This window comes from Ischnura elegans, chromosome 3, assembly GCF_921293095.1.
Source record: "Ischnura elegans chromosome 3, ioIscEleg1.1, whole genome shotgun sequence".
In the NCBI taxonomy this organism is placed as follows: Eukaryota; Metazoa; Arthropoda; class Insecta; order Odonata; family Coenagrionidae; genus Ischnura; species Ischnura elegans.
Window position 1 is genome coordinate 106,115,836 of NC_060248.1, and position 24,575 is coordinate 106,140,410.

Consider the following 24,575-nt stretch of genomic DNA (forward strand, 5'->3'; position numbering starts at 1 on the left):
TTGTCTTCATCAGGCCATTATACTTGAGGGTATCATGTACAGTTTGATGTAAATAAATGACTATAATATTGTTTTTAACACATGTCTTTCATTTTAACCAGGAAGATGGAAATATTGAACATTGAAATGAATTAGGCCATTTTGCTCTTCACATTGAAATTTATTTATAAAATGATTGCAATTTACCTTTAAAAATATTATAATTACACTCACGTGTTTTGGCCGAATGCCAAACAGTGCTTGCTCGAATCAGTCGGAAAAGAAGGGTCGCGCGCCAAACCTTAGTTTGCTTCCCAAATAGTTTCCTCGCACGCTCTTATCTCAGCGTGTGGATGCTGAAGAAAAGAATCGACCATCCGTTGCATCACTGCGGCCTCACTACCGCAGCATCACCTGCGGTTTGTGTTTTTTTTACTCTCGCATCTTCTATGGTTTCGGCTTGACCAGTGAGTTTTCTTTTCGAAGGGTCCGTAAAGTATTCTGTATACATTTAAAACTCTTTGCACGCTTGTCTCGCTCGCATAGAAATATTCAATATTTTATTCGTCATTCCTAGAAAACAAATCATAGCTATCTCTCCTACAACAATGCAGATGAAGGGACTTACCACAGTAACAAAGGCCGTAGTTTGATTTTTTTCGGGGACGTGAAGTATGAAGGCATTTTTAGGGGGGTCCATTTGAAGGGGTTAACCCTTCAGACTATCTCCCAAACATTTCTCTGGGGGTTTGAATCCCTTAACCTCCCCTGCTCGCTGCAGCCTTGACAGAAAAGTTCGGCGTTTTCAGAGAATACAGAGACACCTGGAATTATTATAGTTATACGAAGAATCTGAAGAACATGTGCATTCGCATGTGATATTTCAATTTATTAATAGTTTCCCCAATCTTCACTAATTGAAAAAGTTGACCCACTTTCTTCACCAATAAAGATGATTCTCTTAGATATCATTCGGCCTCATTGGCTAAATCAGAATTCAGTTTCTTTTTCTAAAATGATAACTCAATAGAATCGCTAAAATCTGATAATTTTTTTCAAAAGTTTCACTCGTGAAATTCCAAAATTAAAAAAAAAAAACTGGTTGCTCATTGAGATCAACATCAGTCGATGCTGCTACTGTTGCGCATTCTTGTAAATTGACACCCGTAGCGGAATCATTCCGTGGGAATCTTCCATTTCATATCAGCTTGCCTCCCGTGTCAAACATTTAATTAAAAACCCCGACTTGTAGATGTTTAATATAAACGCTGTAACTCAAGTGTTTGGTGCATATGTATTTGTCAACAGCTGTAAGTCATTTGATTAGCATCGAACCTTGGCAAAAATTAACTTGATGTATTCACTTCAAAATCTAATTTCCTACCATTTTTAAATTGCACAGTTAATGTAATAATTTAATTACTCACTCACTTAATTATTTTAAGTTATAATATATAAATGATAATAAGCTATTATTATATAATTATCTATAGAAATTGAAGTAAAATTAAAGAAAAGAAATAATAATTATTTATTTTAATAGTATGTAATAAGACGTATTGCTGTCATTATTTGATTATTATTAGGTAAAAGTATCTCCAAGATAAAAGTAATTCTAGTGAAAATCTAGGTCGGAAAAAAATTTTAAGGTTTGAAATACTGCAAGTCATATGTGTGAGAGTACGTTACATAAATTTGAAGCATCTAATTGAACCATATTATATTTGAGGACTAATTCAAACTATTTAAAGGTGATAATATCATATTTTTGTTCTGGAATTTCCATATCAATTCAGTACAATGTTTCGCGTCTCTATTCTGAATTTATTTCATCCTTCAGATGTGTGATTCTCTTAGACGCGTCAACAATTTCTCGGATGTGTGCCCCAATCCCCCATAGGGATCGCTGGCCGACCAAGCTTACCTTTCTCCCTCTCTCTCTCTCTGCAGGTATTCAGGTCCGATTTAATGGTTTCATTGTTTCCATTTCCAGGGAGAGATCGGTGAGCTGTACCAGGACCTTGAGAACGAAGCTGCCCTCCTGGTTCATCGGGATCCCCATAATGGAGCACTCCTCGTGGTGAGTTTCAATACCCTTTCATTCGAACTCATCTGGAAAATACACCACGGTTATTCATAAGTCCATTTTCACTTTTTGGGAAGGCCTGGTTTTAATTTTCCAACAGTGAAAGCTCTATTCGTCTTAGCTGCCTGTTCGAACGCAGCCTTTTCCTCCAGAGAATTAGAGATTTGATACCGCGGATGAAAGTCTAATGAATAACTTATAACTGGCCATTATGCCCCATTAACAATGTGCGAAATACACTTTCGTGCGCTACCGGACCAAAATCTCCCACAAGAACCCAAGAGAGAATTTGGGTGTTGGAATTTCAAATCGCCCATAATTTACAATGCGGGTGTTGGAATTTCTTTTGTTTCATAGTTTCGTTCCAGGCCTTCCAGGCAAAAAAATTAAATTGATTACGATATTAAATCTCTATATATCCATCGCTGGTTTTTACACCTATTTGTATAAAAGCTCACAATAAGCCTCATACTCGGCTAACCTGATCGACAAGTTCATGAGAAATAAGATTAATTCATCATTGTGAATAGAAGGGCTGTTTTATTTCATTATACGTGTGTGCACCGAGTATGCAGGGAATATTTTAAAATTCCTATTCCTAATAAGTGTTCACCTGATAGGAATCATTAATAAAATGGAGCTTCATACGTTTTACTACCCTGGCCAGTACGCAAATTTCGTATTATGGTTATACATTTAATGATTTTGGACAATTAGATGCTCACGTGTGATATAATTGTGGAATTGAGGAGCAAATATGTAAAAAGTATCTCATAAAGACCTCAATAGAAGTCACTGCCGTCGAATTAAAGTCTTTATATTCGGCAATAGATTTTAATACTCACAGAAATCCATCCTTAAAACCCAAATTCATTGACTTTTCAAATATTGTAAGGACAATTAATAAGCAACGACTTTCTGCCTTGAGCTGCGATCCGTTAATACAATAGTAATGGGTCCGATCACCCCTTTTTAGCAGTAATTTATTGAGCGCACGGATTCTTATCTCATTTACAGAGAGTGAAAACTTTCATTTTATTTTATAATTGATTGAAAAATAATATTTTATGACTTACGTGCAGTTTTTATTCAAAGGTAATGGCTCTATTTTAAACTGTATCCTTTATAATTCTGTGGCTTTTTTCAAATAGTAATTATTTAATTAATTAATATATTAGGTCATATTGCAAAGGAAATCATTGCCGATATGTGGCCAGAGAAAACATAATTTTTTAGGGATAATAAACCAATTTAAAGTCGTTGTATTGTTTTCGAAGATTTAAATTGCCGTTGTCATTTCATTTTCCCGTATTCTTGCTATGCTCACTTTGAGGAAATCTTAATGTGTCGATTGCTTGTTGCAATTTTATTTCTTTTATTATTATTCTTGCCATACGTGAGATCTAGTAGCGTAAGTTTTGCCCCTTGAAATACTTCAGCGACTATTGCGTTATCGTAATAACTCTCCGGTGTAGTGTGCACATTTTGCATCTCCGAATCCGTGCTTGAGATGGCCGTGAGTGGCCCATCGTGAGAAAACCCCTAGCACGTTTACGTGTTCCGTATAAGGTAACACCGAAAGACATGCTAATTGAGTTAATACCATCCAAGTAGTCACTCCCTGCTGTAGAGACTCTCAGGTTGTTCCCGCGACAAACCAGGAATACGAGAGGGAAAAGTAAATAATCTCTCAATTCCTTGGCGTACTAAGTTAAAGCCGTCGTCGACGCGTCTCTCCTTCCGACGTTTCGATGTGCATATCGCCCATCATTCTGAGGAATTCAGGAATCCAAAAGCCCACTATGGAGATAAAAGGCATTATTAAACGAAATATTGGATTCCTGAATCCCTGAGAACGATGGGCAAACGTCGGAAGGAGATATGGAGGACCTTACCCGGTGTGAGAAACACCAGAAATCTTCACTGTCGACGCCGGGTTTCTCTCCACCCTTCCCTTCCCTTCCCGTGGCGCAATTGATCTCGGTTGTCGGTCGCTTCCCCCAAGTAGATACCTCTCTCTAGTGCTTAATTTCGAAAACTTCAGGTACTGGAACGCATACTAATGCGTTTAATCAGCCCGATTTTCAAATATAAGCCACTCCCCCCTGAAACTTCCGATATTTTTAATTTTAATAAAATTTACTGCGAGGAATCACGTTTTACCAAAAATATAAAAATAACGATGAATTTTTTTACGCGACCCCATGTTCCCTGAGAGTTGTCGGCATGCCGTTCTGGCCAAAATTAAGCACTGTCCTTCCCTACCATTCCCTATGGCGCCAATGATCTGAACTGAAGGCCGCCTCCCCCTTAACACTATGCCATACCATACCGGAGATTTGAATATTTTGTACTTTTTCGTGAAGAAGACCGAGTAATATGACAAATAGGGCACGACTTTATAAATATCTAATCGAAATTCGTCCTTAACCCATTATAGCCCAATGCTGCTTCTAAATGACATCAAATATATGTATAAATATTCAGCTCTATTGAGGAAATATTTAAAATATGTGTTATTTTGTGCTGTAAAGATTAATGGGGAAATATGTACTTGCCACGTTAATGAAGGGGGTGAGAAGCCAAGGGGTACAAGTGATTTTTTTCAAACTATAGTTAGGAAAATAAATTGGTAGAAAAAGTATTTTTTAAATTTATGGCCGAGGGATACGAGTGATTCTATGTTCTGTGCTATCATCGAGTGGAAAATCAAATGCACTATATCAAATATCTAAATGATCTCGTTTGTTTTCTTTACCGAATTTCTGTACCTAGCCCTGTTCGGAAAAAAACATTACTTGCACCCCTAGGCTTCTCACCCCCTCAATTATGATTGAGCATCGAGAAAATCTTCATATTTTCAAAATGAGAAATCTTGAATTTTGATTTTAACCCAGAAGCACCTATTAGTTATGAAGGCTCACTTGCCTTTCTCACTTTTCGCCCCGTTTCCATCCCTGCAGGACGGGACGATCGGTAGCAACCTGGTGGTGAAGCCGGCGCCTAAGAGCGTCCGGTGGCGTCTACTGAAGAGCGCCGAGGGCAAGGGTGCGGCGGATGGCGGCGGGAAGGGGGAGAGGGCGGGGCGCGGCTTCGACAAGTGGGCGCCGCACCCCTCGGCAGTGGGGGGCAAGGAGGACGACGACGAGATGTTCCTGGACCAGGAGGGCGAGGAGGGGCAGGAGGCTGTAGGCTCCAGAGGTTTCCCCTTCGGCCGACGGAGGTTCGACTACGACCTTCCGGCGGAGGAAGGGGGGGCTGCGGGGGAGGGGGTGGTGGCGGCGGATGGGGGCGGAGGGGCCGAGTCCCCCAAGGAGGAGGGGCAGGAGTCGAAGAAGGAGGAGGAGCAGGAAGATGAACACAGCGAGGGTCTGCATGTCGTGTACAAGAGGAGCGCGCGGGACATCGACGCAGAGCTCAGCGATTATGGTAAGGGTCCTCTTTATACCGGAATATATAGGTGTTTCCGGAGGAATCTGCAGTTCTTAAACAGAGAGAGAGAAAATTTTATATATCGTAATCCCAATACAGAATATTTTCATAAAATTTGAAACATACTCGGAAGCTTGTCTGCCCCATTTGAGCATTTTATAAATTTACAATGGAATAATCGTCTGTATTGTGCAAATATTCCAGTATTTAGCGAACAATTTTTTTAAGTAACGCAACCAAACAAGAAAAGATAAAGTGTTATGGACAGCAAGACAATTGTCCACAAGAGACAAAATTTACACGGGAATATGAAGGGTGTTACGGAAGGGTTCTGCAATATTTTCCATGTAGGCCTCTGAAAAGATTTTGACTGTAGGCAGTTTCGGATGGAGAAGAAACTCAGGGGGGGTCGCAAAAGATATCTTGACCTACCATTACTTTTATCGTAATAAAAAAAATAATCAAATCACATGCAGAGTTTAGGACAGTTTTATTTAAACTGATTATATACATGTACACAATACTGTCTTACGATATAAAAAAGTTAAAATTATCGTTCTGCCATGTTCGGCAGTGCAGGCAGCCCCGCAAAGGGGGTCGCACGCCCCCCACACCCCTCATATGAATCCGCCACTGACTGTAGGCAGTGATTCTTCTGGGTTTCCTTCTGCATTTATCCATTTTTTGTGGAGACACATTCCAGTTGGCTGCGTCTCTAAGCTCTGTTAGGGGTATTCCATACCCCCCCAATCGGAGTCGTGACCCCTCCCCCCCAAAATTTGATGCTGAATCTGCTCCTGCTTGTTATTTGTAGTACTGTGAATTGTTAATATCCTTGGTTCTCAACCAATAAGAACTAATTCAACACATACTACTGCTACCCTAATGGAACTAATCAGTGACAAATATCAGGCAATCCATGGTGAGGTTATTTTTACTTTTCCACTTATCTTTCAGCTTTCATGGAACCAGACCAAAATCAGAACCCACGGAGGAGGAAGAGTAGATCCATTCAAAAGAGGGAAGCTCCATATGTCATCTACCCAGAAATTCTTGTGATCGTGGATTATGATGGATACAGGTATTTTTCATTATTCTCATTTGTAATGGAAAAAAATATATTAAGCTTGCATCCAGTGAATTCATCATCAATATCAAGTTCTCATATTTTGATGTTTTTCATGTGAAAGCATTCCCTTTAGATTGTTGCATTAAAATAATTTTTTGATTGAAGGTGTGAAAAGTTTAGTATCATTTTCCATCAGGTGTTTCTTCTTTTGTTGAAATCAAACTATACACGAGTGTCTGTGTTGAATGACATATATTTTTATTCATTTCATTACTGGATTGCTTTCTCATTAGTGGTTGGTGATGATATTAAACTATGCTTCTTTCTTAAACAGGCTGCATGGTGGAGACAATGTGCAGATCAAGAGGTACTTTGTGTCTTTCTGGAATGGTGTGGACCTTCGTTATAAGCTGCTTAAAGGACCGAAGATACGAATAAGTATAGCTGGAATCATCATATCTCGGGTACGTCAAGAAGTGACTTACCAAATTGCATCCTTGATTAGAATATTTTGAATTAGAATTCTATGCTCGTAAGCATAGAAGAATGTATTCTTGAGCGGAATCTTTGAAATTTTTAATCGACTATAGGCTTTCTTTGTATTATTTGTAAATAATGGTGCTCATTTTGATCAATAGCTATGAGCATTGCGAATTTGAGTGGTCACTGCTCTAATTATGATGAGCTACAAAATGTGATATGTAAATTTGCCTGGGAACAGAGGCAGATTTGGATATAAATTTGGGGAGAACTTTCAGAGAGTATCAGCAATTTCTCAGTTAATTTTTTGCTTATATCGCAATCCATACATAAATAGTGTTTACCTGTGACTATTATTGGTCTGTCTTCTAGTGATGTATTTTTAAGTTAAATATTGTTGGCCACAGCAATACCTTTTCTATTGTATTTTGGCAATCACTGTCCTTCCCCTCTCCATAGATGGCTTTGGAGAGCTAGGGAAAATTATAATTTCATTGTGTATTTATGAACTGTGTAATGAATACTGAATGGAAAGCTTGGTTGATGGAGCTCCATAATGACAAAGCACTTAAATTGCATCAATAGCCAATACTTAACACTGCTTCTGGTAAGCACTTAAAAAATGCCTCTTGATGGAGCATGATTTGAAAAAGATCAGACAGACACTCCCTGAATAATCCATCTCCTTCTGTGAATTAGCAAGAATCTCCTAGCAAATAATGAAATTATTATGTTTTATGGTAATTGAAAGAGTAGAGCTCTTATATAAAATATGAAGTATATAGCTTAACTGTATTTACCACCCAAGTAGAAAACTTTGTTTGTGAATGACATCACTCCATTGATCAGTGGCCTAACTAGGACTCTGCTTTGGGGAAAGGGGATAAATCAGATAGATATCACATCACATCGGTTAATAATGCACAAAGCAAAATAGCAAGTGAAATAATGCAAAGTGAGTAAAATAAACCACTAATTTGAATAAAGAACTTAGGCCAAATAAAAATAAAGCATAAATAATTACTTTATTTCAAACAAGTAGGATTGCTGTGATTTAATTTTATTTGTTCAATATTAGGGTTCCATCTTCCTCATCATCCCCATAGTTTCGCCACTATCATTGGCAGTGCATTGGGTTGATAGGTTTGGAGAATGATATTTAACTCTTCCACTTCCCATCTTTCCCTTTACTCTAGGGTAGAGATGCCACTCCCTATCTTGAAAGGAACCGAGTGGGGCGGGATGCCATTGACTCTGCGGCAGCACTTACTGACATGGGCAAGTACCTGTTTAGGGAACGACGTCTTCCAGTCTATGACATTGCTGTGGCTGTTACAAAGTGAGTTTATCCAGAGTCACCTTTCATTTTTTCTAAATCATCATCACGCTTTGAAATATTTTTTGAAGTCGTTTAAGGCAACTTTGAAGCCATGGAATCTTCCAACTGTTTTAGTAAACAAATGCAGGTGTCCAGGTTTCTTCATAACTTCTCCTGTAAATCATTAACACTTTTACTGCAGACTTATCTGTTGAGTGCCATCCTTCAAAAGCAGAATTTTTTCTCAATTACTTTAAAATGGCGTATAGAGTGTGGAAATTATCACGTTATTCACGATCAATTGATTTTTCCGCTAGCAATTTGCATCACATTTTTCACAATATTTGGGGCATAATCTGCTACTCCACCACTGGTGCTAGTGTTTTTCACTACTGCCAGAAGGTCAAGAGATTTTCAATACAGCGATGTATTCTGCAGTCAATGTGTTCATGAATTTATATGAATTCGGCAGCAGTGTTTGAAAATGAAAAATATAGATGTATGTTGCTGATTGATATTGATGATGTATGTAGTCCACCTTTGAGGCTTGAGAGTGGAAAATGCAAAATCGCTGTTTTCTATAGGAATTGAGGGTTGGAGGAGCCCTGGCCTGTATAGTCAAATACTTAGATATTTGAAAAAGTAATTGGAAACAGAGCATACAAATAATTATTTTCTTAAACCAATGGAATGCTTAGGTTGTTTTCAATAGTGCTGACTATAAGATAAATTGATTTTGATTTCACTGGAAAATTAATGACAGCCAACTCATTCATCACACTGGGAAAACTGCCTCCAACAGTGGAGGAATCTAGCAACAACCAGTAGTAACTGTAGTGAAGGATAAATTCAACTGTAAGCATATTAGTTGCATATCAATGCCCCTTTTAATTTGTAACATCACTATGAGTGCTGGATGTCACCTCCATTGGAGGCAGTTTGCTAAGTGTCATATGAGATCTCCAAGTTCAATTTTAACCCCCCAGTGAAACGGGAGGGTCCACAGAAAACTTGTTTAAATTAGTCTCTGAAAACAGCATTTTGAGGGTTATCTAAGAATAAAATAATGTGGCATTTGTACAGTTTTTGTACTTTTTCAAACAAAGTACGATTCATGTTGGGGGCAAGTTCCTGGCTTTATTGATTTTTATTGGTCAACTAAAAAAAAGGGTTGTTTCCATAAAGATAGAAATTTTCTCATAAATGTTGTGAAAAAATAGGAAAGGGATGTAAAGGGCATATGTATGCATTTGTGAACAAAAAATATGGTATGTTCATGTTTTACCTTAGAATAATACATAATATATCATACCCATTACTTTAAAAATGTCTCTGAGTAATTCCTTCAAATCAACATATATGCCCAAATATTTGAATTTTTAATATTCATTCATTGTTGCTCATTTTTAATTATAAGATTGTTTAGAAATGACCCTTATGAGTTAAGTTTTATGATTTTTTAATTTTCTGAGTATTGTATTAAATGGCCAATTTTGAGTTCAATGATGTATTTCATCAATTTAAGCTGTTCAATGATTAAGGAGAGAACTGGATATTTCCCAGTCAAACCTAGATTCGAGTTGGTACTCAAGTTTAGAAGCCCCTAGAACTGTAATGGTATTGGGTTAGTAGTGCTCTCCAGAGCTTATAAAAATGCACCTATTAAGTAATGGTTTGAAATCTCTCTTTTTTTTAATTTTATGCACCTAACACCATTCCTGCACTTATTATAAGCAGTGAAGAAACAACTGCATGTATTCTTCTAAAGATGTATTTAAACTTCCCCTAAAACATTATACATATTTCTTTTTTCCATCAAGTACATAGTTACTTTCTCTTACCATAAAAAGCTTAGTGCTTGTGTATGACACTGTGAAAAAAAGTTTTTGCAAAAATTCCGATTAGTTTAAACTGTTCATCTTCAAGTGAAATTTCCAGACACATGAATCTGCAGTGGCTGTTGTGGTAAATAAATTCATGCACATTTAATGGTACTTTCAACAGTTTATGGGGGTTATGGGACATGGTAGTTTATGAATGGGAGGTGTACTAGCTAGAAGAAAGTGGAGTCATATTTTGATAGATTTACATACTGACAATATATTCCAGCTATTCAATTGCTAGATTCTAAATTGAATATGTGTGCATGAACATGATGCATTTTTCTCGGGAAATACATAAAAACTGCCATTTCTCATCATAAAATAGCACAAATACATTCCCTTAAGGTATCTAAATATTTGTGTGCTCCTTTGAGTTGATTTTAGATCCAGTCAAAATTTCTATGTTTTTCAATTTATCTACTCCTTCCTTGTTTTTAGAAGTGAAAACTATGGTTAGAAAAAAGAATAAATACACTCTTCTAATTTGAACTAGGAAAGTTTTAATAATGCATTTAATAAGCTATTTCAATGTCTATGCAACCTTCTTGGAATAAACTGGCAGTGAAATTGTCAGTATCTGGTTTAAAGTATACCGGGACTAGCCGCGGTGATAACTTTTACGGGAGTCACCCGCAATGCACAATCGTGCGAAAGATCCACAGAGAAAAAATCATTCACCTTGACCGGGATTTGGACTGCTTGTGGCATCACATGCTCAGCAGTCCAGCAACATCTTGTCCGGTCGTGTCCGAAAATATCCACAGGGAAGAATGACGCCTCGGTAGCTTAACTGGCTAAAGCACTCGACCGGAAATCGGGGGATCTGGGTTCGTATCCCGGTCAAGGCGAATGATTTTTTCTCTGTGGATCTTTCGCATGTCAGTATCTGGTCATTCAGAAATTAATCTTATAACAATAGCTCATTTTCCTTGATACACACATTATTCACTGAATGAAGAATGCATTACCACACAGGTGCAATTATTTTACTATTTTCTTCTTTTCCTTGACAAAATATTGAATCCTGTATAGGATACTTGTGTATTATTTTTTAAACATGTTATTATAAATAAAAAAAGATAACCCATTCAACCCAGACTGCATTACTGCTCAATGGCTAGAAGATGGATGGGATTATTTTTCCAAAAGTTATGTAGGCAAATGCGCATGCTTCGGCATCCAAAACAATGCACCCTGGACACACTTGGGTTGAATGTGTTAAAAGATTTTTGCCCTTTAACTAGAATGGTTAGTAAGGGCTTCCAAGAAATCATTCTTTGAGTAATGTCAGCATATAGTGATTTACTACTTTTTGAAATAGTGTACCTAAATAATTTTTATAGCATGCTCTTCTAAATATTCTGTATAAAGTAAGAGAGAGGAGGTGGATAAGTGTTGTGGTTTGCATCCACAACACTATGCACTTGACTGTGTGACTCTCTCCTGTTCCATAAACCAAGCATCAAAGCTTAACCCCTTCCTCTCCAATAGGTACGATATGTGTCGCCGACGGAAGGGTGGCCGTTGCACCAAGGGAACGGCCGGTATGTGACATGCTTTCCACGTTGATGAGTTCCACAGCATTGGAACAAATGAAAATGGTTTTATCCTCTACCTTTGTAACCTCAAAACCTTGAATCCCCCATCCGTGTAAATACGTGACATGTTTTTTTTTCTGGTTGGTGTGTAATGTAAATAATCCATGTGTGATTGTGTTGTCGTATGTGAGGGTGTGCAGTTTTACAATATAGTTGTAAGCTGTGTGTAATGATAGATTTATGCTTGGGTTTGGGCTACTTTTGTTGCTCATTAGTGATGGGCCTGTAGCTCATTTTGGTTTTATTGAGGAGAGGTATGTATGCATTAGAAACGGGTTAACTCAGGAGAGATTTTGGATACAGTGGTGACGGGTAGGGAGATGACTGATTTTTTTTTCAGATATTGGTGAAAGCCTAACAATTGAGTGGTATTGAAAAATGATGGTGTTCAGCTATGGGCAAAAATTTACAAAATATTATTTTTTTGAATGTTTTTTTTTATATTTTTTATAATACCATTTATTTATTAAGGATATGGTTTAGCACTTCTCATGGGCAAAAACCAGCCTTAATTCAATCCACCCTTAGCTCGTCATTGCTGAAAATAGAACTGAAAAGCATTTGCAGGACTGCATTGGGAAGCCTAATGCTCATACTGCATCATACTCAATAGCCGGTGATGTTCATTCTTAAATATTTTTGCAGATTAGACATGTGCAGACGACAGTATGCAAATGATGTTTGCAACAGGGGAACAGCAGGTAGGTTAAATGGAAAATCTTTTGAAAATCCAGCAAACTTGAGATATGAAATTCCAAAATTAAATTTTTGAATGAATTAAACATATTAAATCACTGCCCAAATTTTAAACCTACTGTTACAAGTAAAGAATAAAAATTTAAAAAGAATGAAAATTAATTACCAGTATCATGATAAATCTATCTTCCAATATCAGTGAAACCTAAGCCAACATTCTTCTCAAATCTTTTATCAGTCTTTTCTTGTCCTCTCTGAAAACTTTCACTAGATTTTCCATGATAGTGGCTTTGATTGGCAATATGTACTCATTTTTATGCCACACTTTAGGACTTTCAGTTCTTCCTGCATTCATATGACTTTCATCAAAAAGGTTTTCAATGAAATAGGTGGTATTAGGCCAACAGCCCGACTAAAGTTATATCTGGAATGCCAACTGTTTTAATTTCATAAATTTCAGGAAAATAAAAGTAATCCTTATTTCTCAAAGATTCAACCCCCTGATATTTACTCATTGGCGTAAAGCACAGACTGGTCTCGGACTTGGCCTTTGGTTAAAGAGCTGGTTGCCTCAATTCACTATTTTCATGATTATAGTTTTTCACGTTTAATGTCATGAAGACTCAATTCATAAAGTGTAAAAAATATGATGACACAGACAGTGTTAGGTTCTGTATTTTCAATCATGAAAAATAATTGGAAGAAATGGTTATATAAATAAGAATGCGAAATTAGTATCAAACTAGCCCCTCTTAATGTTATTATTTGCTTTTAAGTCCCTTAAATGAAAATGTCTTGCTACATCTAGCACCTATTTCATAAGTTCAATCGTTAGCTTGTTCTGATCTAAATTGCAGTGAGAAAACAAATTCAGGAGTACCTATTGCCAACTCATGCACAGCATCTGAACTTCATTTTCAAAACAAACATTTATTGCTTAACAGAACTAAACAACGGAGCAGATTATAAAGAAATAAGTATTCATTCTCTCAAAACTTAAACTAAAATTCTTTGCATTCACTTTCTTTTTACACAAGATCACTTAGAGAAAGAGGGTTTAAGGTAAGAAACTAGAGATGTGCGAATAGTATCCGCGAATACTCGAATACCTCGAATACTAGAAAGTATTCGATATTCGAGGTTTCGAATAGTTATGCGAAAAGTACCGCCTCGAATACCTCGAATACTTTGAATTTCGCGTCATACACTGTCGCACACACGTCGTTGGTAGTTGACTCGGAAAAATGTAGAGAACTGTAGTCATTTAGTGCTCGCAGCGCCGTGATACTCACGTTGTCGAATTACATCAAATTGGTGGATTTTAGCGGTGAAAAGAGTTCGTCGAGGGGAACCGAAAATGGTCGGGTGAAAAAATCCGAAAATCCCCGATTCCCCCCACCAGGAGAACCTCCGTGCCGTGGGATAGCAACCTTAGGGCATTTCCCACGATCCGCTATCCCCCTCCATTCAGCACTCGCCTCACCCACTCTGACGCTTTCCTCTTCTCCGAAATCAAACAAAAGGTCCCAGCTCGCGCAGGGATCGCATTACGAAGACCCTCGCTTCGAAACAAATATCGAGTTACGAGAACAATAAAAACGTGTTTCACGCCCTCCCCCCTTTTCTCACCCACTGACCTTTTTCTGGCTACCTGCTTCGAAGTTCCCCATTTCTGGAGGTCAACTGCTGCGTGAGTACCGTGGGATACTTACATTAGCGCATTTCCCAAGATCCGGTATCCCCCTCCATTCAGCATTAGCCCCCCCTCTGAGGCTTTCCTCTTCTTCGAAATAAAAAAAAGGTAACAGCTCGCGCAGGGATCATATTACGAAGACCTTAGCTTCGAAAAAATACCAAGTTACACGAGAACAATAGAAACGTGTTTCGGGCCCTCCCTTTTCTCCCCCACTGACCTTTTTTTTCCTACCAGCTTCGAAGTTCCCCATTTCTGTGGAGGTCAACCGCTGCATGAGTCATCTATTAGCACAAAAGGTGTCTAAGAATGACTTTCGTCAATTGATGTCACACCTTTATTGAATTGAAATATTAGTAACGTGCGCGTAATTTCAAAAAGAATAAGACCAAACACGACATATTTCTGAGTTTATTTAAGCATTTTACGCAAAGAAATAAATGTCAAAATACGACGGAGACTTAGCATTCTGGCGAAACTCGATATGAGCAGCAGAGCTTCTCGGAAGTTGATGCGGTATTTTTTTCCGAAAACGTATATCAAGTTTCAATTTATGAATGGTGCTATAAATCTTTATTGATACAGTCCCAGACAAAGGGATATTTTCTCAGAATATTTGGTTTCTCCCTGATAGCAATTCCAATTCATCTTCTTATCTCGTGAGAATTCCCAAAGATGGACTGAAAATAATTGAAGAAAATCCGGTGGAAAAGAGCTTGTATTTTGCAAAATGCCTCAGATTGTCAGCTAGCACTTGGCAGCAGGAGTGGGGGTAAAGCGATGTTAGTTGAATTAATTATATGCCAAATTGTTTCCATAAAATTAAAATATTCATTAATCAGCTAAATTCCTGTTCGAATCATTTAAAGGAAATCAAAATTACTCCCCAAAATCTTGTGTTACCTGCTGCATAGGCAACCGAGTCAAACATTACAGCATTCATCATTTATTATTCGAGGTATTCGAGATTCGAGGTATTCGAATATTCGAGCAATGATTTAATATTCGAATTCGATATTCGAATTCGAGAAATCTGCTATTCGACCCATCTCTATAAGAAACCAACTTCCGTGTCTGCTCAGCATAAATCTTTTCTTTTCTTTGAAGATAAACGTAAGTGCTTCTATATATGCCTATTGGGAGGATAAATGTTGGGGAGGAAAGCATGAATAACTACGACCATGAATACCTTTGGAAATTCCCAGTTTCTTAAACATTTAATTTTTATCTATTCTTCTCTCACATTATGTTCCTCTATGCCTTGAATAAACTTTGGCTTGGAGGTCTAAATAATTTTTGTTGTTGAAAATATTTAATTGCATGCAGGTCTAAACTGAAATCTAAATAAAATAAAATAATTACGCTAAAAATGTTGTGAAATCAATAAATCCAAAAGAAAAATTGCATTATTTGAATTCCAAAATTCTATCTTTTGTCTTTGACATTCAATTCTGAGAATTCAGGTTCAAAAACATTGAGTGATTTCAAATTATTACTTATTCTGGCATTGAATTCAATTAATGAAAGAATGAGATTCTAGAAAAATGATAATTTAAATATCTATCATTAATTTTTTTTGTAAAAATATAAGCTGTCTATTCCAAAATTACACTCTACATGATCAAAAATTATTTTTTTAATATCAATCAGTGCCTACATTTAAAAGGTTCTAGCAATTTATTCCATGTGGCTACTGGGTCAAACTATGAAAAATATTCATAAATATGGTGATATCTAATTTTTGTAGTTGGATGAAGCTTTAATGTATTCCTCTAATTTCCTAAGTTAAATATGGTAAAAAAAACTAACAAGCCTGTCCATAACTGGTATTAATTTAAAGCTTTTTTTCTAATTGCCTTTTGGTTTACTGCTTTCAAATTAAAATAATTCAGATTCTATTTGGTTACATGGACAAAAAATGATAATATCCACACACATTAAATATGGCTGTGTCTAGAATAGCTGATGAAGCTATTTTTATGATCATAGGCTTGTGTCATGGGACATGGTCTGCCATTTCTCTGTATTGTTAAAAATATGCATGGCTGCTCCAGGTACACGTACTGGATTAGAGACATTAAGGTTTTAAAAAAATGTATTTAAAAAAATTTTAATACAGATTTTAACTGCTTGAGATGTGCATGATTGTGGTGAGCATTAATTCCACATAGAATAATCATGAGTTCCTTAAGAGATACGTCATGAGGTAGAGGAATATTAATCTAATCTAGCCTCATTTCCTACCTGTGTAGTAGGGGCTCATTTAATTTTATGTCATTGTATCATGGAAAGAGCTATTTTTTATTTCAATTGCAGTAACTTTCTTATAAGAGCTCTAATTTTTTATCCATCCTGATATAATTTTGAACTAATAGCTAGGTCTTCACTGTAGTTTTTTTTTTGTTAGTTGAAATTAGAGGGAGGGGCAATATCTTCAGCAACGTAACATTGACTGCTAACTGTACTTCCAAAAAGTGGGAGTGAAATCATCACATATGGGTCTTCTTACAAAATTGAGTAAAGAAGTAATTTTTATATTTGCACGAGTATGGTAAATTATTTTATGTCCAAGAAGCCGGCATAATTGATTCAAGATTAGTATTGAAAAAATTGGGATAGCATATTGCATTTTGATCCCCGCGTACATTATCACATTTCAACATTTGGAGTATATACAGTTGAATAGCAGTCGACAAAATTGTTTTGGAGCGAGTCATCCCTAAATTTTTTTCCAAAAGGTGTTGCTGGTATGAGTCGTATCACTTCTATTTCAGATTAGACATTACCGATTTCCATAATTAGGTGTTATTAACTGGGTAACTTAAATTTTTCCAATGGTTCAATAGCAGTGAACTGCAGGATATAGTTCACCATATAAGAAGCATAATTTTTTGTAACATTATAGCCGTTAGAATAATGGAAACAGGTACATATACCTATGTGGAATGTGTGGTCACCTGCTGCATGATTAACACCTTAAATAAGCTGCTTAAATACAATGTTTTACACTCTATACTAAACCAAAATCTATGAAAATCGATGATTTCTAATGCTTTAAAAAATTTCATTTAAATAATTCTTAAGCTCAAGCAATAAAAATATTAAATTTTCTATGTTAAACAAAACTCTATGAATTTTTCTCTTAATTAATTATATTGCCACCAGATTCCTTTGACATAATAAATCATACTTTAATTATCCTGAATGCATTAATCTTTTCTCACAATTCTTGACTTGCTTCATCTGTTGTGTATTCCATACCACATTTCTCTCTTTGAATTTTCTAAAAACAAAAACTTTTAATAAAGAAACAGAAATTATAAATATTGGCATTCAGAGGTTGATATAATTGCTAATGCTGAATTTTAATGTACTTGTGTATAATTTTAATCCCAAAATTTTCCAAATTTCAATTAGGCTTTGCCTATGTTGGAGGTGCTTGTGTTGTCAACAAACGTCTAGAAAAGGTGAACAGCGTTGCCATAATTGAGGATACTGGTGGATTCTCAGGGATCATAGTCGCTGCTCATGAAGTTGGACATTTGTAAGTAAATACAATAAAGTGATTATTTGACTTAACATATGTAATGCAGCCTTTTTTTGGTGAATGGGTCATTTTAGAGGGAGGTTGATTTGGGTGTGGTGTACTTTGCCTCAGATGTCAATGAAAATGTATAACATTTTTTCTTACTGGCTCTCATCAGCCAGGCCATAGGCTTATAATATTTTTGGGGTTCATTTGTGACTATATCCTCCAAAAACTTTTCAAAGGGGGTTTATGTCAACCTCCAAGAGTGACTATATGATCCAATTAGAGATATGTGTATTCATGAACTCATTAGATGAAAATAAGGTGAAAGCATACCTTTTTTTGCAGGAAAACTGCTAACCCCTGTAGTTGATTCCATCATGACAAAGGCTTATGAAAGAGTAATACTATTGTCATTGATCCTTTTGTTGATGCGATGAATTATCAAAATATATTTACCTCTAATAATAATGAATACATATTTATTTTCAATGTAGTTTCTTATTGTATTAAGCTCTTTTCAATCGCATACATACCTATTTTTTCTCCAACATAGGGATAAATGTGTATTCATCTCCCCTCGCTATGCCACTGCTGGACCCAGCATTAGGTGTATTTCGTACACTCCGGAAACAGTGGCGTAGCCAGGGGAGGTCCAGGGGGTCCGGACCCCTCCCCCCCCCAAAATATAAAAATATGTATAATAACTTTCCTTCATAAAAGAAAACAAAATATTGAAAAATTATGAATTTACATAATATTTATTTAAAAAATGAAGTTTTTTTCGATTATGAAAATCGCTAAAATTAGTTTAAAACCCTCTACTTAGTACCCTGTTTTTCAAAAATTTCCCCCCCTGGTTTTGAACTCCTCCCTGAACAAAATTCCTGGCTATGCCACTGCCTAGAAGGGCCCCGAAATCTCTGGTAAACCCCCCCCCCCCCCTCCATTTCAAAATCCTGGCTATGCTACTGAGCAATATACCCGAAAATAGTTGGTACTAGCCCATGGATTCACTGCAAAAATCTAAAAACAAAAATAACCGCTTCAATTTTTAGACTTGGTGCAGTTCATGATGGTTCACCACCACCTAGCTACTTAGGAGGACCAGGTGCTGAGAAGTGCCGTTGGGAAGATGGATTCATAATGAGTGATCTCAGACACACAGAAAGGGGCTTTAAATGGAGTCCTTGCAGTATAGCTTCATTTCATCATTTTCTCAAGTAAGTGTTCATACATTTCCTCACCTCAGTTCACTGCTTGTCGTATCGACACAATTGGGTATAAATATGATGTTTATCTTGAAAAGTATTAATTAGTTTTGAATAATTTTATTTGCAGTGGGGAAACAGCAACTTGCCTTTATAACTCTCCGCATGAGGATGAATCCTTGCCTAGAGTGTTGCCAGGAAAACTTCTTTCACTAGATGCTCAGTGCCGGAAAGATAGAGGAACAAGCGCTTGCTTTGTAAGTCTTTAGTTGCATTTGAAAATATTTCATGTCACTCAGTTAATATGTACACTATGAAAATTCTCCATTTTTTATTAAATAATTGGAGTAGAAAATGAATTATAAATTATATCTTTCTTAAAAATTGTAAATGGTTCTGGATTAATTGAATGACCTTAGTATTCAAAAGTTTTATGTGTGAATAGCCATGGGTACTCATTCCAAGTTTCTGTGAATTCATAGGCAGATCTAGGGGGGGCACGGGGGCATGTACCCTCCCAGACCCTTCAAAAATATGCAAGATTTTTAATATGGTCCCATTATCATTGCGCTCTTTTTTTATGTCGAGGTATCCTTGTGCCCCCCCACCCCCAGAACAAAATCCTGGATACGGCCTTGCTTGTGCCCTCCCCCAGAAAAAAATCCTGGATCCGCCCCTGTGCGAATTGCTATCAGTTATTGCTATTTATGTGTTGATATGTTTTGGACAAAATAATTACCTGTGGTCATCTATTTTAATCAAATTCTTATTCTGTTGATGCATATGGCATAGAGTCCTACACAAGCTGCAAAGGCAGCTACTCTAAATTTATGTAGTCGGCTCACAGGCTAAGTAGCCACCTGCATCCCTTAACGGGTTTATTTTATTTTCTTATTATCTAGTATGAATATGTATTAATCCTTCATTCTGTTTCCCCTCATGCAATTTTGGGAGAGAAATGGAGGTAAGTTTTATTTTATGCAGCCATGTAATGATATGAATGAATTCCTTAAATAAGTGTATGATGGTGGAGCCAAATCTACGTTTAATCCCATTTAATATGCTCTGTTTTCATATTCTGATTTTTTATTAAAATAACTTGGCAGTATCTCTAATCATCAATTACAAAGTATTTACCTTTTACGTTTGTTTTTTTTCCCTAAGACATTCAACTGAGAATATTTAAGTGCATTTGATTCAAATAAAGCACAAATACTTTATTTTTATGATAAATTCTTCTTCTCTGTGTACATTACAGAAAGATGAGAGAGTCTGTGCTCAACTTTTCTGCTTTGATTCGGGCTCGGGATATTGTGTTGCATATCGACCTGCAGCTGAAGGGTCACCGTGTGGAGATGGTCAGGTATGTCCATCAAAAGAAATCATTTTATGTACATCTGTGACTATGTATTACTTTTCAAAAAATGTGTTCAACTACCAGTATTTTGGATTGATGAACTTTGTATTAGGATATGATATTTGCGTGTTTTCTCATTACTAGTTGTTACGTTACGTCATACAACACCTGTTGTTGGACATCCTGTCGTATAGGCACACCTCTTGATACGCTCAAAGGGAAAACATAACTCAAAGGACTCTACACTTAACTATTAATCCTCTTGGTGCAAACCTTTTCGCTGGGGTATGCATTCACATGATGTTCTTTCTCTACCCATGCACAGACAAACATAACAATCAGTGTTGTGGAGCTGTATGTATATATTGATCCATGTAGGCAGTATACATACAATCGTTTTTTTCAATTGTTTGCTGTTACATATGCATACCATCATCATACCTGCTTTCTTTCTTTACCTAAAATTCCTGCCATGTGACCATGAACTCCAAGTTCAAAGTTTCCCACTTCTCTGGATACTATTCTTCCCGATCAACGCCGGGTGTCTTCTAGTTTAAACTAAACTATTGATATCTAATGTAAAGATCAAAAAAATATTTTATTGGTGTTGAAGTACTAGTAGGTAGATAGGAAATACTGTGATAGCTCAAATTGGCATGTAGTGGACAGCTTAAATGAAAAAAATCCTTAATTCAGGGGTAGCTCAGTCCCCCTGGCCCTTCCCTCCCCGTAATAATATCAGTGCATCCTCCTAAAAAAAAATCCCAGGCCTGTCCATGAAAGTAAATGTGTGGTTACAATCATGTTTGATGATATTCAATTACAGATTCACATCCAATGACATCACCTCTCATTTTTTGTCAATTGTATTATGATACCTTTTTAGGATTTCAACAATATTTTTATCGATAAACTTAGCATAGCATGTAGAATTAAGAATCGATCAATTGTTTGCAAGATAAATGTGAAAATTTACATTTTTCTCTGCGTGTTTCCTTCCAGTATTGTATAAATGGCCGCTGTGTGGCAGAGCATGAAAATATTATACCTGACTACACCCAGATTATGCCATCGTATGTGTCAAGACATGGTGGAGATGGTGGTGAGGAAACTCTTGCAACAAGACCTCGTCCTGTGTTTGCTCCATTAGCTAATAATGTCACCCACAGGTAAGAATATATATCCATTGAAATCAAGCTCAGGTTAGTATGGTAAAATATATGTACATATTTTATTGGAGGAGCTTATTTACTCCTATTATTTACCCTGGCTCAGAGGGTATAAAGGTGCTGGGGTTTGGGTTTTGGTAATTTGTGTAGGCTTTTGAATAGAAATATGTGGTATAGTGGGAAGAATGTGGCACTCAGCATTTTTAAACTGAAAAGATAGAGGGAGGAAGGCATACCCATTTTTTAGGATGGAGGACTTAAGAATTATAAATTTAAGTATTCTTGTAAAATTTTGATTTTTGTTGAAAACTAATTTTATTTGTTATCCTGTGGCTCAAGAGGTAAAGGGCACTTGTTACATTGCTCATATGAAATTCCATTGGCCTGGTCCTCTCTCTATCAAATTATTTTCATTGAAGTGATTTAAATTCATTGGCGGCATCTTTATTTATTCTCCCTCTTCAGAGACAGAAGTTAATGTCTATGAAAAAAGAAAAAAATATTTTGAATGATCCCCTCAATTTTGTTTTATTGTGGCTTTTCTAATCATAGCCTCAACTATAGTCAATCATTCTTCTCATGTACTACATTATTTGGGCTAGCACTAAATGGGCACTAGCACTTGATGATGAAAAACCATAAATGTTTTGGTATGTGGTTGGAAATATATGTATGGTAAAATTACTAATCTGTTTTTAGTGAAATATCTATGTGGTTTAAATATGAGATGCGTATGCAAATACAACTTATCAGTTAATACTTTTTTGCTTTGAAAAATTCCTTTTCAAGCAATTTACTGAAATTTTGGCTTATGTTTATTAAAGTGTTGGTGAAGCAAACTTCTAGATGAAGAAACGCATACTACATAATCCCATCTTGTTGATAATTCTCAGAATTATCTTACAAATGGTCATTCTGACCACTTCAACATAGACTGCATTTTAAGTTGTTAGTAATAATAAATAATTATTATGCCAAGACATATGCTGAAAAGTCAAGACTAGATTAAAAAGTTGTGTTAAGGAAGATATTCCTCACCCCAGGGTTCATTGAAATAAACTAGATACCAAGAATGTGTTAAAGATAAACTTGAAATCACAATTTGTCTCAGAATTCTGGGGAAAATTGCTTATACATAAGGTCGTTTGTGAATGGAAAAGCCAGTTTGGGAAATTGACAAAATGTGATGGGAATATTAATCTGAGAGATAATACCTATTTCCATGACTTATACCATAATTATGAATTGCTCTCAGACTTTTCAATAGTTCATGGGCTGAATTCGCTCATTTGAAGCTATTTGATGTGAGGATTGTGCTTTATGTTTGTGTTTGTGAATGAAATTGTAAATATGTATATATTGAAAGCCAATGTGTGTGAAAGGAAGTTTTTGTTTGCTCTTTCTGGTGTCAGCATTTTATGTAATTAATTGCTCATACAGCATACTGATATTTCCCAATGTTGCGAGGAATTATAGGGGCAAAATTTGCCGTGGATACGACCACGGGGAAAAAAACATAATGAAAGTGCACCAAATTGTACAAAACCTATTGGTGTAAGGTATAAATTTGCTGGTACATGCATACATTTTTATCAGCCACTGTTATTTTTATGGAGAGAATATATGTACATACTTGAATTTGGATAATTAGACATCTCATGAAGTATTTAATCTATATTGATTGGAGAGTACGGAGAAATAAATCTCTTCTGAAAATGAGGAGACATAAACTATTCAAATTCTCTTCTGTGAGGGTCTATTATCATTCTCTGTCTCTATGTGGTATGGCAAGGTCTATTAGCACCTTGAGTGTATTTTTGCACCGAATCTGTAGAGATATAGCCCTGGCTAGTTCATGGTTATTTCTTAACACGTTGCATAGCGGGTTATTTAAATACCTAGGAATGCCGAGATTGGAAATATGTGCCTATTAGGGCGTAATGCCTTTAGTTTAAACATGGTTAAAAATATAATGTTTAGAATATAACTTTATCCAATCAAACGTTACGATGCATCAATTCATTATGAATAACGAACAACAACTGAAAACGCACTTAACGAAAACGTATTGTACGCTTTAAAAGTTTTTAGGTTGACGCGTCTAAATGACGAGAATCTCGCCATTTAGACGCTCGTCCGGAACGTTAGGGAAAAAAATGACGAGAATTCTCGCCATCCGTACACAACATGTTAAAATAGATCTCCTGCTAACACATTACTATTCGAAGTCCAGAGGTCAAGTTGACGCTTTGGTAGCATAACTAATTTGAGCATCTAATTCAGGGAACCAGGTTCGAATGAATATGTTAAGATTTCTGACTGGCTAGTCCATTGTTGATTCCAAAAATAATTTCAGGGGAAGTCGTAAGTTCCTTGTTACTTTTGCAAATGTTTTTTTTTACGTTTTAATGAGAATATCATGGTACCTTGTTGGAGAGATAACCATTCAAAGGGTGTCTACGGTAGATTCCATGGCACCCACAAGTGATCTCTTGGGTGTGCAATAATAGCCATGAAAGCTCAAACAATCGGGTATAGATAGTTAACCGTAACTCTAAAAACCCAATATAAAAAATAGGAAAATGCTTTCACTTCTAAATCTCAGATTCTGAACTCTCATACCCTCAATACCTCAATGTACTGTCATAATTATTCCTGTAAGAGGGAGGGCAGTAACAAGCACTGTTGGAACCCACATGAAAACGTACTAACCATACCTATGTAATCAAGGTTATATTATGAACTAGAACCGACCCCCAGACCAATTAGGAATCTTAGCCATGATTTTTTGATGATTTACTGAAAAAAATTGTGATCATTTATTTATTTTCATAAATGAAGATGAATTCTGTATACATATATTTAGGAGATAGTAGAGAGTGTGGTTTCCTGGGTTATTTTAGCTTAATCTGTCCTTGTTGTTGGTAGATTTGTGTAGTGAACTGGGTCTTTCAGGGTTTAAATACCCAGAAGGCATCATTGAATCAACCTTGAGAAAGCTCTACCTTAATTTTTCAGTAATTTTATATTTTAGGCATGAATAATATTTAAATCAGAGAATATTGCACCAATGAA

At 36.3% G+C, this 24,575-nt stretch overlaps 1 protein-coding gene across 3 annotated transcripts in view; it reads left to right on the plus strand.

Moving 5' to 3' along the window:
• Window positions 1-24,575, plus strand: part of LOC124156313 — a 224,297-nt gene that overhangs the window by 194,349 nt on the left and 5,373 nt on the right. For 2 of the 3 annotated variants that reach the window (XM_046530788.1, XM_046530789.1), the window contains exons 5-15: window positions 1,973-2,059; window positions 5,029-5,494; window positions 6,455-6,578; window positions 6,901-7,030; window positions 8,243-8,385; window positions 12,491-12,546; window positions 17,652-17,778; window positions 18,822-18,986; window positions 19,105-19,231; window positions 20,233-20,337; window positions 21,334-21,500. In XM_046530788.1, the coding sequence (XP_046386744.1) occupies window positions 1,973-2,059; window positions 5,029-5,494; window positions 6,455-6,578; window positions 6,901-7,030; window positions 8,243-8,385; window positions 12,491-12,546; window positions 17,652-17,778; window positions 18,822-18,986; window positions 19,105-19,231; window positions 20,233-20,337; window positions 21,334-21,500 (1,697 nt within the window). Of the gene's footprint in view, window positions 1-1,972; window positions 2,060-5,028; window positions 5,495-6,454; window positions 6,579-6,900; window positions 7,031-8,242; window positions 8,386-11,738; window positions 11,792-12,490; window positions 12,547-17,651; window positions 17,779-18,821; window positions 18,987-19,104; window positions 19,232-20,232; window positions 20,338-21,333; window positions 21,501-24,575 lie in introns of all 3 variants that reach the window. The other variant, XM_046530790.1, reaches the window with a different exon arrangement.